General features: G+C 46.3%; 1 protein-coding gene and 2 non-coding genes across 3 annotated transcripts; 2 read left to right on the forward strand and 1 right to left on the reverse strand.

Moving 5' to 3' along the window:
- The first annotated feature begins 605 nt into the window (after window positions 1-605).
- LOC119405424 (Ig-like V-type domain-containing protein FAM187A) lies at window positions 606-13,088 on the forward strand. Its single transcript, XM_049419400.1, has 8 exons — window positions 606-664; window positions 3,253-3,384; window positions 3,631-3,868; window positions 6,137-6,292; window positions 8,149-8,304; window positions 9,753-9,996; window positions 10,865-11,048; window positions 12,926-13,088. Exons 1-8 carry the CDS (start codon window positions 606-608, stop codon window positions 13,086-13,088), a joined length of 1,332 nt encoding a protein of 443 aa, XP_049275357.1.
- A 1,230-nt stretch (window positions 13,089-14,318) lies between these two features.
- Trnaa-ugc (transfer RNA alanine (anticodon UGC)) lies at window positions 14,319-14,390 on the forward strand. The gene has a single exon. It is a non-coding gene; the product is annotated as a tRNA-Ala (tRNA).
- A 1,108-nt stretch (window positions 14,391-15,498) lies between these two features.
- Trnaa-ugc (transfer RNA alanine (anticodon UGC)) lies at window positions 15,499-15,570 on the reverse strand. Its single transcript has one exon. It is a non-coding gene; the product is annotated as a tRNA-Ala (tRNA).
- Window positions 15,571-15,646: the final 76 nt, after the last annotated feature.

A 15,646-nucleotide genomic window follows, 5' to 3' on the forward strand; every position in this document is an offset into this window, starting at 1 on the left:
AAGAGGTTATAAGCCGAGAGGTAGTAAAGATCCAAAAGTAAAGTTAACGAAGACTCAATTTCACCAAAATGAATTATTTGGAACAAAGAAAATGAAGAAAAAATATTTTTTTTGTATTTAAAATTTTTTGTTGCTGTATTTGTATGGTTTAACACAGCTAGCGGAGCAGGCATCCCCTTGACTGTAATCTCTAATGTAGTGGCCCCAAATGATAAAATTAGAGGAACCCTAATTCTAATCCCATCTTTTTAAGTGCGGTTCGAATGTTGTTCTTAGTTAATGAATTTGTTTTCTCACGCGTGTTACATTAAATTTAGCAGATTTTCAAAACATGTAACATATATATATATATATATATATATATATATATATATATATATCTGTGTGTGTGTGTAGAAGGACATATTATACCACCTACAGCATGTTACCCTATAGGTCTTAATGGAAAATCTCCTCACTACAGGGCCAATTCCCTGCATTGGGTACGAGCCATGATCAGAAGACAAGACCAGCAACGGCATGCCTTGTTTGGTTCGCCGTGCCAAACGCGACCGTGCTGCTGACGTATCGTCGTTGTTCAAGTCCCGATTCTTGTAATCGTGATCATGGCATCACAGTGCCACGCGTACGACTTTATCGGAGCAGTCAAGAGTCTCTTCAAAGCGTGAGTCTTGCGAGAGATCGCCATTAGACGACAACTTCGGGCACTTATTACAGCTCAGCAAGCTCGCATTCATCACTCGTTATACTACATACATCACACTCAGGTTTTATGCGCGTGCTCCTGCATGTATGCTGAAAATGTGGAAATACAAATGTACTACGTTGTTTTTAATATCCAGTGATTAAACTCCATCGAAGGGGGGGTCGAGCAAAAGGGGAGAGGGAAATAAATAGGGAAAGAGAAATAACGGCTAATAGCTGGTTTTACACATCGTCTTATGCAAAATGCACTGAGCCGTGCCCCTGCAACGGAAGGCAGAAAATAGCACTTTTTCCGATCTTTTCCGAACCACGTGCTATTAGTACATATTATACAAACGGGCAAAATATTTTTTTAAATAGCTTTTTTTTTTGTTCTCAGTTTCTAAAACTCTTCGCCGTCTTGTTTTTGGGGAGGCTGGAACTGGAAGCTTTCTTTATCCGTGAAGGTTGGCAAGTAAAGACAGATAGAAAGAGAGCCATATGTGATTGCATTGCTATGGGCGAGAGAAGGAGAAATAGATAGAGAGGAAGAGAAAGAAAGAGAAACGGAGAAAGAGAGAGAGAGAAAGAAAGAGATAGAAACAGAAACGGGGAGGGGTGGGAAAGGGAAGTGGGGGTGAGGAGTGGTGTGAGAGTGAAGAGCAAGGAAATGAGGAAGGGAGCGGGTAAAGCGTAGCATAGCCTTGCATAGTATAGTTTAGCGAGGGGATCAGGTAGAGAGGTGAAGGTGAGGAGGGCTGATGTTAGGGCGACGAGGAAGGAAAGGAGGATTGGGGGAGGGTAAAGCATAGTGTAGCCATGTATAATATGGTATAGCAAGGGGGTGGGAAATGAAGGTGAGGGTGAGGAGAAGGTACAGAAGGAGAGTGGAGTCTTATATAGTGTAATATTGTATTGTATGGGCTTCAGAAAATATGGCAGTGATTTTTGCTAAGAATCGCGGTGGAATTTTCGAAACCATAGAGAAAAAAAAATGTGCCGACCACAATTGACGAAAAGAAAAAAAAAAATGACTGCCCACCTCGGATTTGTGCAGTCCCTACATTGCAGCATTCGTCGTCCCGGATCCCTTGTCACAAATGGTGTGGGCGTCCGAGACCCCCGACACCCTCCTGACCTTAAGCGCTTTTAATACCACGCACAAAACGTCAGCGTTTCCAAAACACCTGCTCTAAACAGCTTCAAAAGCACCAGAAGAAAGCCGAAAGGTCACAATGATATCGCGTATCTTTGATAATTTCTGCTCAGGGAGGCACCATTCTTTACAATGTATATGCCTTTAGTTGTTCTTTATGCTTGTGTACTTAAAATATTGCAGCAATCTTGTATTCATTGATATGTGTGTTTAATAGAAAAAAAATCACAGCATATCCACGGAGTGAATGATGATGAGTGGGCGAAGCTGCGGAGGTTCATCGGTAAACCGTGAATCTTCCGTGAATTCTGCCCAGTACATCATCACCGACGTGAGATCGGGCGCGTTTATACTAAAGGTTCGATGAGAGTTATGACGACTTGCAGCTCACTTTAATTTTACATGTACGCTGTGAATTTTCATTGTTTAGAAAACCATTGCTTTAGAAAAATCTGGCGTCTTTCGTTAAGCAGCTGGCGTCTTTTCGTTTTGCTTTAGAAACATCTGGCGTTCTTTCGTTTTGCTTTTAGAAAACATCTGGCGTCTTTCGTTGGTTTATTTCATCAATCAACGGCGTTTTGAACAAAATTTTTATTGTTTAATCACGCACAGGAGAAATCTCACCAGGCACTACCTTGGAGGTAAACAATGGCTGCTAATGGGAATGAGAGACAGAAGAAGTCGGCTTTTAGCTAACACTTACACTTCTACTTCTACTAACGTTTCCTACTGGAACATGCCAATGGCTGCTAATGGGGAATGAGAGACAGAAGAATTCGGCTTTTAGTTAACGCGCACGCTGCGAATTTTTTGTTGTTCAACAACGCACAGGAAAAATCTCCCACCAGCACCACCTTGGAGGTCAAATCGTAAGACTTGTTACGGACTACGACTACTACTACTGCTACTACTACGACGACGACGACTACGAGGGACGAACGGGTGCCGCCTTAAGGAGCTTCGCCCCTAAAAACATACCATTAATACTACCCTGTTACTGCACTTGTATATAGATTCATAATCATATTAACTGCACCTCTGCTCCTGACATGTATATAGAGTACTCATGCAATACATTGGACCAATAACTAGCCACACAGGTTAATGGTCCAAATATTTTGTAACCATTTTTATTAAGTCGATTGAATAAACACTGATTGATTGATTGATTGATTGATTGATTGATTGATTGATTGATTGATTGATTGATTGATTGATTGATTGATTGATTGGTTGGTTGGTTGGTTGGTTGGTTGGTTGGTTGGTTGGTTGGTTGGTTGGTTGGTTGGTTGGTTGGTTGGTTGGTTGGTTGGTTGGTTGGTTGGTTGGTTGGTTGGTTGGTTGGTTGGTTGATTTAATGTTGCATGTACGGGTAAATATATAGATATCGCAATCCGCTGTGCCCTGCACAGGCGGGAGATCGAATGGTCCTGGGACGAGTACGAGCGCTGCATCCGGGAACGCTCCGACGATGCGCCTCCTCGACGCCAATCCGTTCTCGTTCTGGTGGGCTCGAAGGTCGAATTGCCCTGCCCCGGCATATGGTAAGCGCTTATAGGCGTGTGCACAAAGGGCGGGTAGCAGGGGGTGCGCCTTTATTTTCATTTTTGCACCCATCGCGAAGCTTGTATAGTGCATGCGCAGCACAAGGGATGTGACGTAGCAATGCAGGTTTATCTTTGCTTTTGCGTGTGTGCTTTAGTCAAATGTGTGTCCGTGTGTTTCTCTCTACATCTCCACCTTTGGCGCCTAAAAGTCATGCTTACTAGTGCGTGCGTGTGCGTTCGCAGCTTTCCCCCGGAGTCCGAGGCGCAGTCTCCGTGGCACCGCGTTGACCCGTTGTCCAAGTCTTCCATCGCACCCGTGGCCTTGGGCAAGGGGGATACGCGCCGCCAGCTCATGGGTTACGGAGCACTGGTCGTGACGGACGCGCTGCCCTCGGACACGGGCTTCTACCGTTGCATGTGGGCTGGCAGGGAGTACGCCACCTACCACCTGCAGGTGGTTGCACGGGAGCCGTACTCCATGGTGCGTAGTAATCCATGGCCCGTACTCCATGGTGCGCAGTGCCCACTAAACGCCTTTTTTAAAGCGGCACCCGTTCGTCCCTCGTAGTTGTCGTAGTCGTAGTGCGTAACCAGTCGTAACGCTAGTACCAGATCTTGACCTCCAAGGTGGTGCCGGTGGGAGATTTTTCCTGTGCGTTGTTGAACAATAAAAAATTCGCAGTGTGCGCGTTAATTAAAAGCCGAATTATTCTGTCTCTCATTCCCCATTAGCAGCCATTGGCATGTTCCAGTAGGAAACGTTAGTAGAAGTAGAAGTGTAAGTGTTAGCTAAAAGCCGACTTCTTCTGTCTCTCATTCCCATTAGCAGCCATTGTTTACCTCCAAGGTAGTGCCTGGTGAGATTTCTCCTGTGCGTGATTAAACAATAAAAATCTTGTTCAAAACGCCGTTGATTGATGAAATAAACCAACGAAAGACGCCAGATGTTTTCTAAAAGCAAAACGAAAGAACGCCAGATGTTTCCTACAGCAATGGTTTTCTAAACAATGAAAATTCACAGCGTACATGTAAAATTAAAGTGAGCTGCAAGTCGTCATAACTCATCGAACCTTTAGTATAAACGCGCCCGATCTCACGTCGGTGATGATGTACTGGGCAGGATTCACGGAAGATTCACGGTTTACCGATGAACCTCCGCAGCTTCGCCAGCTCATCATCATTCACTCCGTGGATATGCTGTGATTTTTTCTGTTCTGTCTTAAATTCTTCCTCGATGGTACGCGTCTTTTTTGTATTTCAGTATCCATGGTGCGTGACGTGACATTTAGTTAAGGAAGGAGTACAGGAAAATATGGAATCTTGAAGCGACGAAAAAACTTGGAGGACGCTTGAGCTTCGCCTTCAAGAGTAGAACGCGATAGCGTAATCGGGCCCCGTGCGCATCGCCTTCTCAACTGCTAGCCTGACTTCGGTTCTCGGTGCATGCCTCAATCGTGCCGCAAGGAAACGAACGCTTGCACGCGTAGCATTGGCCGTTTCAAACTACCCTAGAATGCCTTCTGCAAGCACAGTTGCGCAGTGCCCACTACGCCATAATTCTTCCTTTTTGCGAATCAGCGAAGGGCCCATTACGCGTCCGTAAGGTGCCACGCGCACCTGCGCAGCCGCACACTTTGTAATGAGCGGGCCGCTTTAAACCACCCACTCGTTGCGCAGTCCACACGTTTTGACGCCTGCTGCGATTCTACGATTCTGCCACAAAATATTACATGCGTTAAGGATATTCCTCCCAGTACATGACATTCTTGTAGCGTTTTTTTTACGAAGCATTTTCAAGCACTGGCATCTATAGCCATAGGTCGGCAAACTCACTCATGAGTCGACTCACTCAGACTCACTCAGACTCAGATCGAGCTGTGAGTCTGAGTCTGAGTGAGTCCGGGTGAGTAATAATTTCGTGAGTTTGAGTCCGAGTGAGTCCGGCTGAGAAAATTTTCAGTGAGTCTGAGTCCGAGTGAGTCCGGTTGAGGAAAATTTTCGTGAGTCTGAGTCCGAGTGAGCTTCAAGGGCAAAATATATTTCATGAGTGAGTGTGAGTGAGCTCCACACCTTTTTGCCGACCACTCGTTCTATCTGCACCTCTTCAGCAATATTATCAGCCTTATGTCAGCTCACGTTTATAGTCCCGTCGACTCGCGCATACTTCAAAGCCCTAGAGTTCATACGCCAGCTCAATATTTATTGATCAGAGGCGTGAGTTACAGAGGTGGGGGGTGCTATGACCTGCCCCCGAAAACTCTTTCACAGGAAGTTCTTGATAAAAAATATTTCGTCTGAGTCATCCCTTTAAATAAAAATGTCCTTACTGTACTGCAACCACGGATAGCTCATATTTGAAGGTACGACATCAAAAGGCGCCAAGTAGAGCACCAATTATGCGAGATATTGGAGTGAAAAAGCATTGACACCATAGTCGATAAAACCAATTATACGCTAACAGACTCATGAGTCGACTCACTCAGACTCACTCAGACTCAGAGAAAGCCGTGAGTCTGAGTCTGAGTGAGTCCGAGTGAGTAATAATTTCGTGAGTTTGAGTCCGAGTGAGTCCGGCTGAAAAAATTTTCAGTGAGCCTGAGTCCGAGTGAGTCCGGTTGAAGAAAAATTTCGCGAGTCTGAGTCCGAGTGAGCTCTAAGGGCAAAATATATTTCATGAGTGAGTCTGAGTGAGCTCCACATTTTTTGCCGACCTATGTCTATAGCTCACACGTGATCTGAACGTCACAAGGTCTGGGAGAACGAGCACAACAGCACCGAGGAGCGAGCCGACGTCACCGGTCTGCCACTGGTCACGTGGCTCGAGTGGTCCGAGTGGAGTAGCTGCGACCGCTGCGGTTCCGTGGGCAGACGCCGGCGTGCCGGAATCTGCACCGTCGGATACAAGGCGAGATTCGTGCATCTGCTCTGCATTTACCTCCAGAGAAAGGTTGCTTACATACCGCGACTTATGCGGGCATTGCCGCCTATGTCGCCAAACACTCACATCTTTACTGCGTCCGTCATCGCGCAGGCGCGAGATTGTATGGCGTAAACTACAAAACTCGCAGTTTTCGTTCCTTTGCCTTACGCCACAAAATTTACTCGCGAATGTACCCTAGTTCGGCCTGCGCGCAGATGGACGGGACGAAGAAAAGGATACACAGAACAAGCGCTGCTTCTCTCTCCTTTTCTTCGTCCCGTCCATCTGCGCGCTGTTTTTGCCCATTATGTATCACCAACTAGGCCAACTTTCAGTCTTGCTGTAGTTCGGCCTGCAGGTTTTGTTCTGTCAGGAGAGCGGACCTAAACCACATTATGTGGCTCTGTAAGAATCACTCCCCTCCTCCAAGCCCTCGTAGACATTTAGGCAGTCAGGAGCTGTTGGAGGCTGCCATGCGCAGCTACAAACCGGCACTTCAGGAGGCTATTCTGAGGTGGGCTGGGGTGGTAGAGGAGGCCTACCACGAGTAGGACCCCTCACCTTCTTCTCACGGCCCCATTCCCTTAAGATGAAATAAATAAAATTGCTTCTCTCTCTTTCTCTCTGCTGCCTTTGTACTTCCACGCCTACAGCATTTCGAGCCAATTTCGAGGAGGAAAGTGGTATGGGTGACGTAGCGGAGGGCTGTTGAGCACCTGAAGTTCATTAAAGGGCCACTTCAAAGACGAGAGAGTTAATTTTTTTTTCTCGCCTTCACTATCCTTCCTATACAGGTGGTATCTCCTCCTCGCCACATATTTCTTCGCGTAACAAAACACGTAGACACAAAACAGGTAGACAATGTCAGCACTAAGTGTGGGGCCTATCAGGATTTCGCTCTTTTCGGCTACACGCTGTTATCTCCGCTCGCGCAGTCGAAAACAACGTACAAAACGAAGCGAAATCGGTTGATCGGGCGAAACAAGGCAGAAGGGGCGTTCAAATGCATGGCAAAGCAGGGAAGGAGACAATTCACAACTGATATGCCTCGTATATGGACCAATCGAGAGCTTATTTCCTCACGATGTCACATCGACAGACTGCTGGCGTCACGAATTGTGCGGAAAAGGCAAGAAACGCCGGGAGAGAATAACTCGCTCGTTGTTTGTATCTTCAGAGGTTGTTTAGGCACCCTTGCAGCCAGATTTACACGTACGGGCGTTTTCAATTTTGCCTTGTCCTTTAAAGCTGGCTCTACCGCAGTAGGCATGTTCTTGCAAAAAAGCCAGCTTTAACGTGCTGCTCTCGTTATTTTTTTTTAATTATTATTTTGATCTAACATTGAAAAATAGAACTTAAGCGTTTTTCTGGTGTATAAATTAAAAGTTATGACTACATTCATTCACGCATCTTGCCTAATGTCTGCTACACTAACGTAAAGTGTCGGCAAGGTGCCCTCTATCGTTTCTGACTTCCGCTGCTGTTCTTAAATAGTCCAGCGCGTATTCAACAGCTTTACATTGTTACAATGAACCGTAAACACAGTCAGGACACAGTTGCCTATGTGAAGTATATCGTGCAATCAATGTTGAAGACTTTGATAAGACAGGTCTACAAAGAAGCATTGAAAGTGCCCGGTCGCTCACTACTATAGCCGCTTTAAACTCATACAAAGGCTAATGCTACCATACCACGATGTCACATGCTGAACTTTAGGCTTAACCTCTAAATTAAGTCTTATGGATACATCTAGCGTGTGGTGTTTTACATGAAAAAGTGAACATCGCAACTATTTCATAGTCCTCCTCTGTGACACACCCTCTTTTACATGTTTACTACAGGGCACAAACACGACGTTGCCCAAGGAAGCAGCCATAATGACGCTTCTCTTAAGCCTTTTCCCGGAAGGCTTACCCTGCCGGTCTGCCTTGATACCGAAGGTCATCTCGTCGGTGCTCAAGGACCACTGGAGCGTGCACATGATTGGCTTGTGCAGTGTACGTGTCACTATAGGAGTGATGTCATATTTCCACGTTGAATAGGCTGCGTCACTGACCAACATTTGTGACAGAAAACCATGCTAACTCGAGCCACTTGCACGAAAAGCTTCCGCGGAGTGATTTACATATTTAAAGTCACAACTGACGTTCGGGAATCAACGTCGCTGTCGAAGTGGGTCACGTATGGTCCACAGCTCGTCGCGGGTTCTATACTTTCTCTGAGCGGCCGCAGTACGATCGAGGCGAAACAACTACAAAAAAAAAAAAACTGTTTGCGACCTCTCTTTCTCGACGAAACGCTCGTCTTCATCCTTTCTGCGTCTCTTGCCCTTCTTTGCGCTGCACCACCTTAACAATATGAAAAACTACCTAGCCCAAACCACTACTATTCCTTTCTGTATGCCTGTATAACTATGCCACCATTATTCACCAGGCACAAACATTTTACTTGGACAGCTAGATTGGTTAGGGCATGGCCACGAAGGATATAGCTTTGTCAATTTGGTTATACTGCGTGTGAGGGGGGAGGTTAGATTAGTTACATGCACCAGAAGAGAAGCAGTGTGTCCGTAATGAAGCCCTCAAATCCACCGCTTCTATAGGTTGCTGCGCTGGCACTGGAGTGGATTTTTTTGTCCTATTGAGGACTGAAGTCCCAAACTAACAAGTCAATGCTTCCGGAACACCACGTGCTTAGACGTAGCAGCTGAAATAAGAGGGGGGCGGGGGGAGGGGGAGGAGAGAAGCACTCGCATCGCGCTGAACACTATATGATACTCCGAACGGCCAACGTTTATACCAGGGGTCTCAAACTCGGCTCAGCTAGCGGGCCGCAGTCACGAAATTTAATCCCGCAAGGGCCGGGACAGCGAAGAAAGTGGGAGCCGCGGGGGGGTGGGGGATTGAACAAATGATTTGAAAGTGGCTAGGCCTTTCCCGTATCTCATATATGGGTCATTTCTGAAGGGGGTTTGGCGTCAGAGGATTCGAACAACACATCGATACCGATCTGCAGAACGATTGAAATCTGACGCCGACTCTGTAACGTAGAGTTTTTGTTCCATCGCATAGGGTGCCTCACGAAAAAAAAATAAATAAAAAGACTTGAGGCCAGTCACGTGGCGTAGCATACCCGAACAAAGCGTTATTAATTGCAATGGACGAGAAAATAATGCGAGAAATTCCGCAAAGTCACAAAAATTCAGTCACAAAGCCATAAAAAAATATCGGACGAAGACAGTCATGTGCGGGCGCGGGCCGCGTGTTTGAGACCCCTGGCTTATACTATGTTGAAGGTGACGCCAAGCTCCCAAAACACCTTATCCTTTATAGAGGTCGGTGGTTTACTCCGTCGCGCAGTATACTATAGCTTGCTTAGTGACATCATGATGACCGTGAATGCGGAAGTGAGCTGCAGTTGCGTGTACATGCTCATTAAATCGCAGGAACCCTGCGTTCAGGGCAAGGGCATCGTGGTGGTGACGGACTCGTCGGGCCTCGTCGAGGAGGTCGTGGACAACAGCCGCGGCATTTTCTCTCTGCGCCAGAAGATCCTCGAATTGCCCAAGAGAGCGAGGCGCCGGACGGTCAGCCGAGTGCGCGGAAGCGAGGTTTTGCTTTCCTGCTCGAGGCGAGTGATGGACACAGCGTGCACTGATGTCCCCACGGTCGATATATCTTTAGCCACTAGCACGTCGAGAAAAAACATGGCAGCCCTGCAGGTGTGGCTTGCTCGGAGATACAGAGATCATAGCAGCATGTGACGACGTACCCGTTGACGAACTCTGTCAATTACAAAGCCATGTGCAGAGATCAAGGTCCACTGTGAGCACTATCGTGCAGCGCATGTGCGGATTTCGCTCCCTTATCAGAGTAACTTGTGGTTGGCAGTTAGGACTCCTCCCGACCTACCGTACAGCGGTCGGATGCCACACCAGAGCCACTTGCTGTTACGTCGTCAGTGATGTGAAATGAGCACACATGAGCGTTCCCTTTAACAGTAAACCGTACTGGACGCATGTTCCAAGTTCAAGTTTCATTCATCAACGATATCAGTTTTTTTTTACCGTTTCACATAATAGTGCTTACAAAATTAGTACAGCACAGGGAGACCAAAAGTTAAAAACTGTCGGGGGGGGGGGGGGGGGGTCCATACATGATCTGAATGAAAAAAGGTGATATATAAATCAAGTGGTTACGGTAACCATACAGACAATTTGAAAAAGCAAAGAACAAGAAAGTCTAACAGATACTATAAAACAACAAGAAACTATAAAACTGTTTAGTAAGACAAAAATGGCAAAGACGACTTCTGCGGTGTCACGATATCGTGCACTGAGGTCACCGCGGCCGCCATTTGGAGCACTAGCACGTCGAGAAGCTGAGTCATTCCATGCGAAGTGCCCAAGTGTTTCGACGACCACTTCAGATCTTCTTCTTTCTTCTTCTTCTTCTTCTTCTTCTTCTTCTTCTTCTTCTTCTTCTTCTTATTATTATTATTATTATTATTATTATTATTATTATTATTATTATTATTATTATATTATTATTATTATAGCCTATAACGCGCCTTGGAAACGCCACAGGCAGCGGTTCAACAGCAAGTTTTACCAGTGGCGCAACGGCTCGGTTCTGCTCAACCCCATGGTGGTGTCCCAGCTGTCCGATGGCCGGGTAAAGATTGACCTTGCCAACAACCTGCACATCCTACGTGCTGAGTTCTGGGACACCGGTATCTACAAGTACGTCCACGTACATACCTCCTTACATAGACGCTGACTCGTGGAATAGATCTTACCATAATGTCTTACCGCAATGCCCCCCTCACCCCCTTCCTGGAAAGGTCTGGAAGAAAACAAGCTTTTCCATGGTGCAAAAAGATGTTTAATGAGGAGAAGGAGGATGCAAAAATGAAACTGAAGCAACGATGTGCTGCTCAAAAAGGCCTGCCTTTGGTCCCTGGATTTAGGGTGGGAAGTGAACCGTTCTCTTAGCTGGAGCATTAGCCCTTGGGCCCAAGTTTCTCTGGAACAAAATAAAGTTCTTGCCATGTCATGCCATGTCTGGAATGCAACGTCAGGTGGGCCCTCGGCTGCCATAGTGTCGAAAATTTGCATGGCCTTAATCCTGCGCATTATACAATGATGGGACGGTGGGGCAGGTCCCACTGAGTAAAGATATGAGGTTGACTCGGTACCCTGCTTAGATGATTGGGGGAAGGGAGGGTGGGGCGGTCGACTTCCTGCCCTTCACCCTGTGCCACTGTCGATGATGGCAGGAACTCACGTGCTACAAGGAATCCATACAAAACTCAAGCCTCCGCAAAATAATTCGCACCCCTCAGAACTTCTGATTGACATCAGGCGCGTATAGCCATGGTTTTATTTCGGGGGCCGGTATGGGACGTCCGACCTCTTGCTACGCATGTATGTGCGCGCGTGTGTGCATACAATAAAGCGCAAAAGTGGGGGGCCTTCCAACCCTCCCCCTGAATACGCCTATACTTTATACCCCTCATCCCTCCACCCCAACTGCAATGGTACGATTGAAATTTATCATAATTATTTGTAGCGCTTTCGGGAAATTTAAAGGGACCGACAACTGCCCAGAACATGAAATGAGATGACTGCACTGATGGAAAGATTGTCCGTCGCATTGACTCAAACCAACCCTGTTTATCTCGTGAGAGGCGGATTTATATTTTTATTTCTTCATTGAAAGTCGGGAAAAATGACCTTTGGCGCCTCTGGCGGCAAAATCATACATGATCCGATGAAGCCGGTCACGTGACCATTGATTGGTGTATGCGTTCGATGACTTTTCTGTTAGTACTGAAATATTGTTCATTTCTTTATATTAAAAGATATTACTCCATAAAAATGTACATATAGGCCTGCGTTAGTTGTATGCAACAAAGTGGCGCTGCCTTCGCTTGGCGTAATGATCCCATGCCGCGAAAAGCCATCCATGACACAGGCGCAGGCAACCTTGGTCGCAGGCGCGCACAACGCTGTACAAATACCGAGAAGGTGTATAAAGCCACATCATCTCATTGTAACAGCTTGCTATTTTCAAAAATGGCTGGAAAGCTCAAAATAAAGGTGGGTAAGCATAGCTACAGTAACTCCTGCGAAAGCAGAACAACGACAGCTTTCACAAGGGCTAGCGGCATTGCTATCAATTCTCAGCGTTGCTGGAGCAAGCCTTCATGCGTGTTGGAGCCTCTCAGATCGAAAAATACTGCTTATAAAATAACTGCGTGCTTTTAGGATAAACCACTGCAGCTACAAACGCTACGAATGGTAAGCTTCCTGTCGCGCCGTAAAAAGCTGGGTCGAAAAAAATCAGTTGTCGGTCCCTTTAACCCCCATAGCGTAACTATGCTATAGGTTGATTCTTCTCTGTATAATGAGGATCGACGAAATAAATTTATTAATATTTTGCTCTATCATGTATAGCGTCTATGGCCCACGCTCCTCGTATACACCGGCGACAAATCCGCCGATTTTATTGCGATGCATACCGTCACACGCTCTGAAAGTGCTTTATTCTGCTACAGCCGAGCTCGGCGTGACAGCAACGATTATAAACGCATCTCTGCCTCTTTCACCCAATCCAGCTGCTACGACGGCTCCTCCCTGGTCGCGACGGTCAGACTGGTAATCAGAAGACCCAGCGTGATGGCCAGGCTTCACGTATACGCCTCATACGTCAACGTTGCCGCCCTCAGCGGTGTCATAGTACTCGTAGCGATATCCGTTATTCGAGGCTCCAATTCGTGAAGGCCATTCTTAGTTTACAATACGTAGTACGTAGTTAGTGTAGTCATTGGCCCTCTCGTGTACAGCCAATATGACGCCGAATTAAAGCAATCAACGTGTCTCGGTCAAAACTTCGACGTCTATAGTTGTTAAAGGTACGTATCTAACGCTATGAAGTTATTCTCTTCCTTCTTTTTTGTTCAAAGAAAGATGGAAATGAACTTCGGGGAGGGGGGTTCAACACCCCTCCCCGAAGTTTTTCGATTTTGCGTGTGTACTACTTACACACGCACATATACAAGCGCACGAACAGACATAAAGTATGGCAGACCCCCCCCCCCCCCCCGAAAAAAATTTCTGGCTACGTTATACTGTAACTGCTACTCTGAAAAGATAGAAGATATACACTCGAGTACTCCCACTCGCGCATTTGGTCATGATTGACAATCGGATCCAAGCACCGGTACAAGCCCGGGTACGTATATCTAGGTCAGGTCGCCTTTTCCTGTGCTGTCCTCTTGCCGTTTGCCTCCGAGATCAAGAGGCGTTTCGCGACTTATCCGCCAGAGGAAGAACGCACGCGCCGTGGTATCGTGAAAAAATGCGGATTACTAACAAAGGAACATACTCATTTAATTGAAGGAAATTCACGAAGGAATAAGGACGGAACGGTGCGCGTACGGTAAGCACTCCCAACTCATGACCGGCAACTGTCAATAAAGCGGAAAAAGTGTACAACCATTGTATTTTGCCAGTACTAACATACATAGTTGAGAACTTAAAAAAAAACGAGAAGAACCACGCCGAGTGCTATGGATCGAAGAATGATAGACGCAACATTAGTATGTTACCGAAAATGATAAAGTACAATACGCGTTACATTTCCGAGATGTTAACGACTACGTTACTAAGTTACTGTAAAAAGTAATATTAATTAGAACTGATAGATAAGGAAGCCAAGGAAAGTACAGTGGATGTTATTTGTAGTAATTACGACGTAAATGTGAAGAAAGCAATGTGGACGAAAAGATAACTTGCCTCCGGCAGGGACTGAACCTACGACCTTCGAATACGAAGGTAGCAGGTTCGGTCGTAATTACTAGAAATAACATCCTTATACTTTCCTTGGCTCTCTTGTCTGTTAGTTCTAATTAATGTTGTGTCTAGCAAAGAAAATCGAGCCCTTAAAATTCCCCTCCCCTTTCTTTCGTGAAAAAAACAATGACATTTGAAATACCTATGTCCGCGGAAGGGGGTGTAGCTCAGTGGTAGAGCGTTCGCTTTGCATGTGAAAGGCCCCGGGTTCAATCCCCGGCACCTCCACAAGTTTATTGTTTTATTTCGCCGCCGTTCTTTTTCTTTATTGTTACACGAACATTATTAAACAAATGAGCCGTGGTTGTGCAAATCTGCGCGTGGCATGTTCTCGCAGATTGGTGCAGAAAGCACGCGCTCAAACAGCCGCCGAAAGGCTCGATCGAGCCTTTCAAACAAACAAACGTGTTTACACACGCCTTGTTTTTACGGTGCGAATGGGACTTTCATTTTATTTTATGATGGAGCGCACTCTTCACTATGAAGTGGGGCGGCTGTGTCGCGTCTCGTTTCATTGAGTAGACAGAAATTTCGGTAAAGTACCTGGCGTGCAGTGTTGGTGGTAACGCGGTACCGGTAACTACTTGTAACGCACCGGTAACGCGTTACCACCAACACTGCACGCCAGGAACTTTACCGAAATTTCTGTCTACTCAGTGAAACGAGACGCGACACAGCCGCCCCACTTCATAGTGAAGAGTGCGCTCCATCATAAAATAAAATGAAAGTCCCATTCGTACCGTAAAAACAAGGCGCGTCGTAAACACGTTTGTTTGTTTGAAAGAGAGAGAAACAACTTTACAGCGAGCTCGTTGAATTTAGCTTGCCGGTGGTTCGAATGGTGGTGGCAAGTAGCTCGCCACGACCTTTTCGGCCCAGTTAATAACTTCTGTCTGAATACGTTGGTCATTTGATGACAGGAATGACTCCCACGCCTCGAGGGAGGAAGCTGACAGTACTGCTTTTGGAGGCGGGTTTCCCTCGCATTCCCAAAGAATGTGATTTTGGGTAACCTTCAGGCATCCGCAATGTCGGCAGCGTGGTTGAATTGATTCCGGGTAAATTTTAGACAGCCGATGGGGGCTGGGAAAAGAATCTGTTTGAATTTGCCTCCAGATCGTAGCCTGTGCCCTTGTGAGGTCTGTATGTATGCGGGGCCGCGTATGTTTTGATAATAAGGCTCGAGCCTTTCGGCGGCTGTTTGAGTGCGTGCTTTCTGCGCCAATCTGCGAGAACATGCCACGCGCAGATTTGCACAATCACGGCTCATTTGTTTAATAATGTTCGTTTAACAATAAAGAAAAAGAACGGCGGCGAAATAAAACAAAAAAACTCGTGGAGGTGCCGGGGATCGAACCCGGGGCCTTTCACATGCAAAGCGAACGCTCTACCACTGAGCTACACCCCCTTCCGCGGACTTCGGTATTTAAAACGTCATTATAAATATTGTTTTCAATGTGTGTTGTACTTTTAAGTTATTTTTA

This window comes from Rhipicephalus sanguineus, chromosome 9, assembly GCF_013339695.2.
Source record: "Rhipicephalus sanguineus isolate Rsan-2018 chromosome 9, BIME_Rsan_1.4, whole genome shotgun sequence".
NCBI classification, from domain to species: domain Eukaryota; kingdom Metazoa; phylum Arthropoda; class Arachnida; order Ixodida; family Ixodidae; genus Rhipicephalus; species Rhipicephalus sanguineus.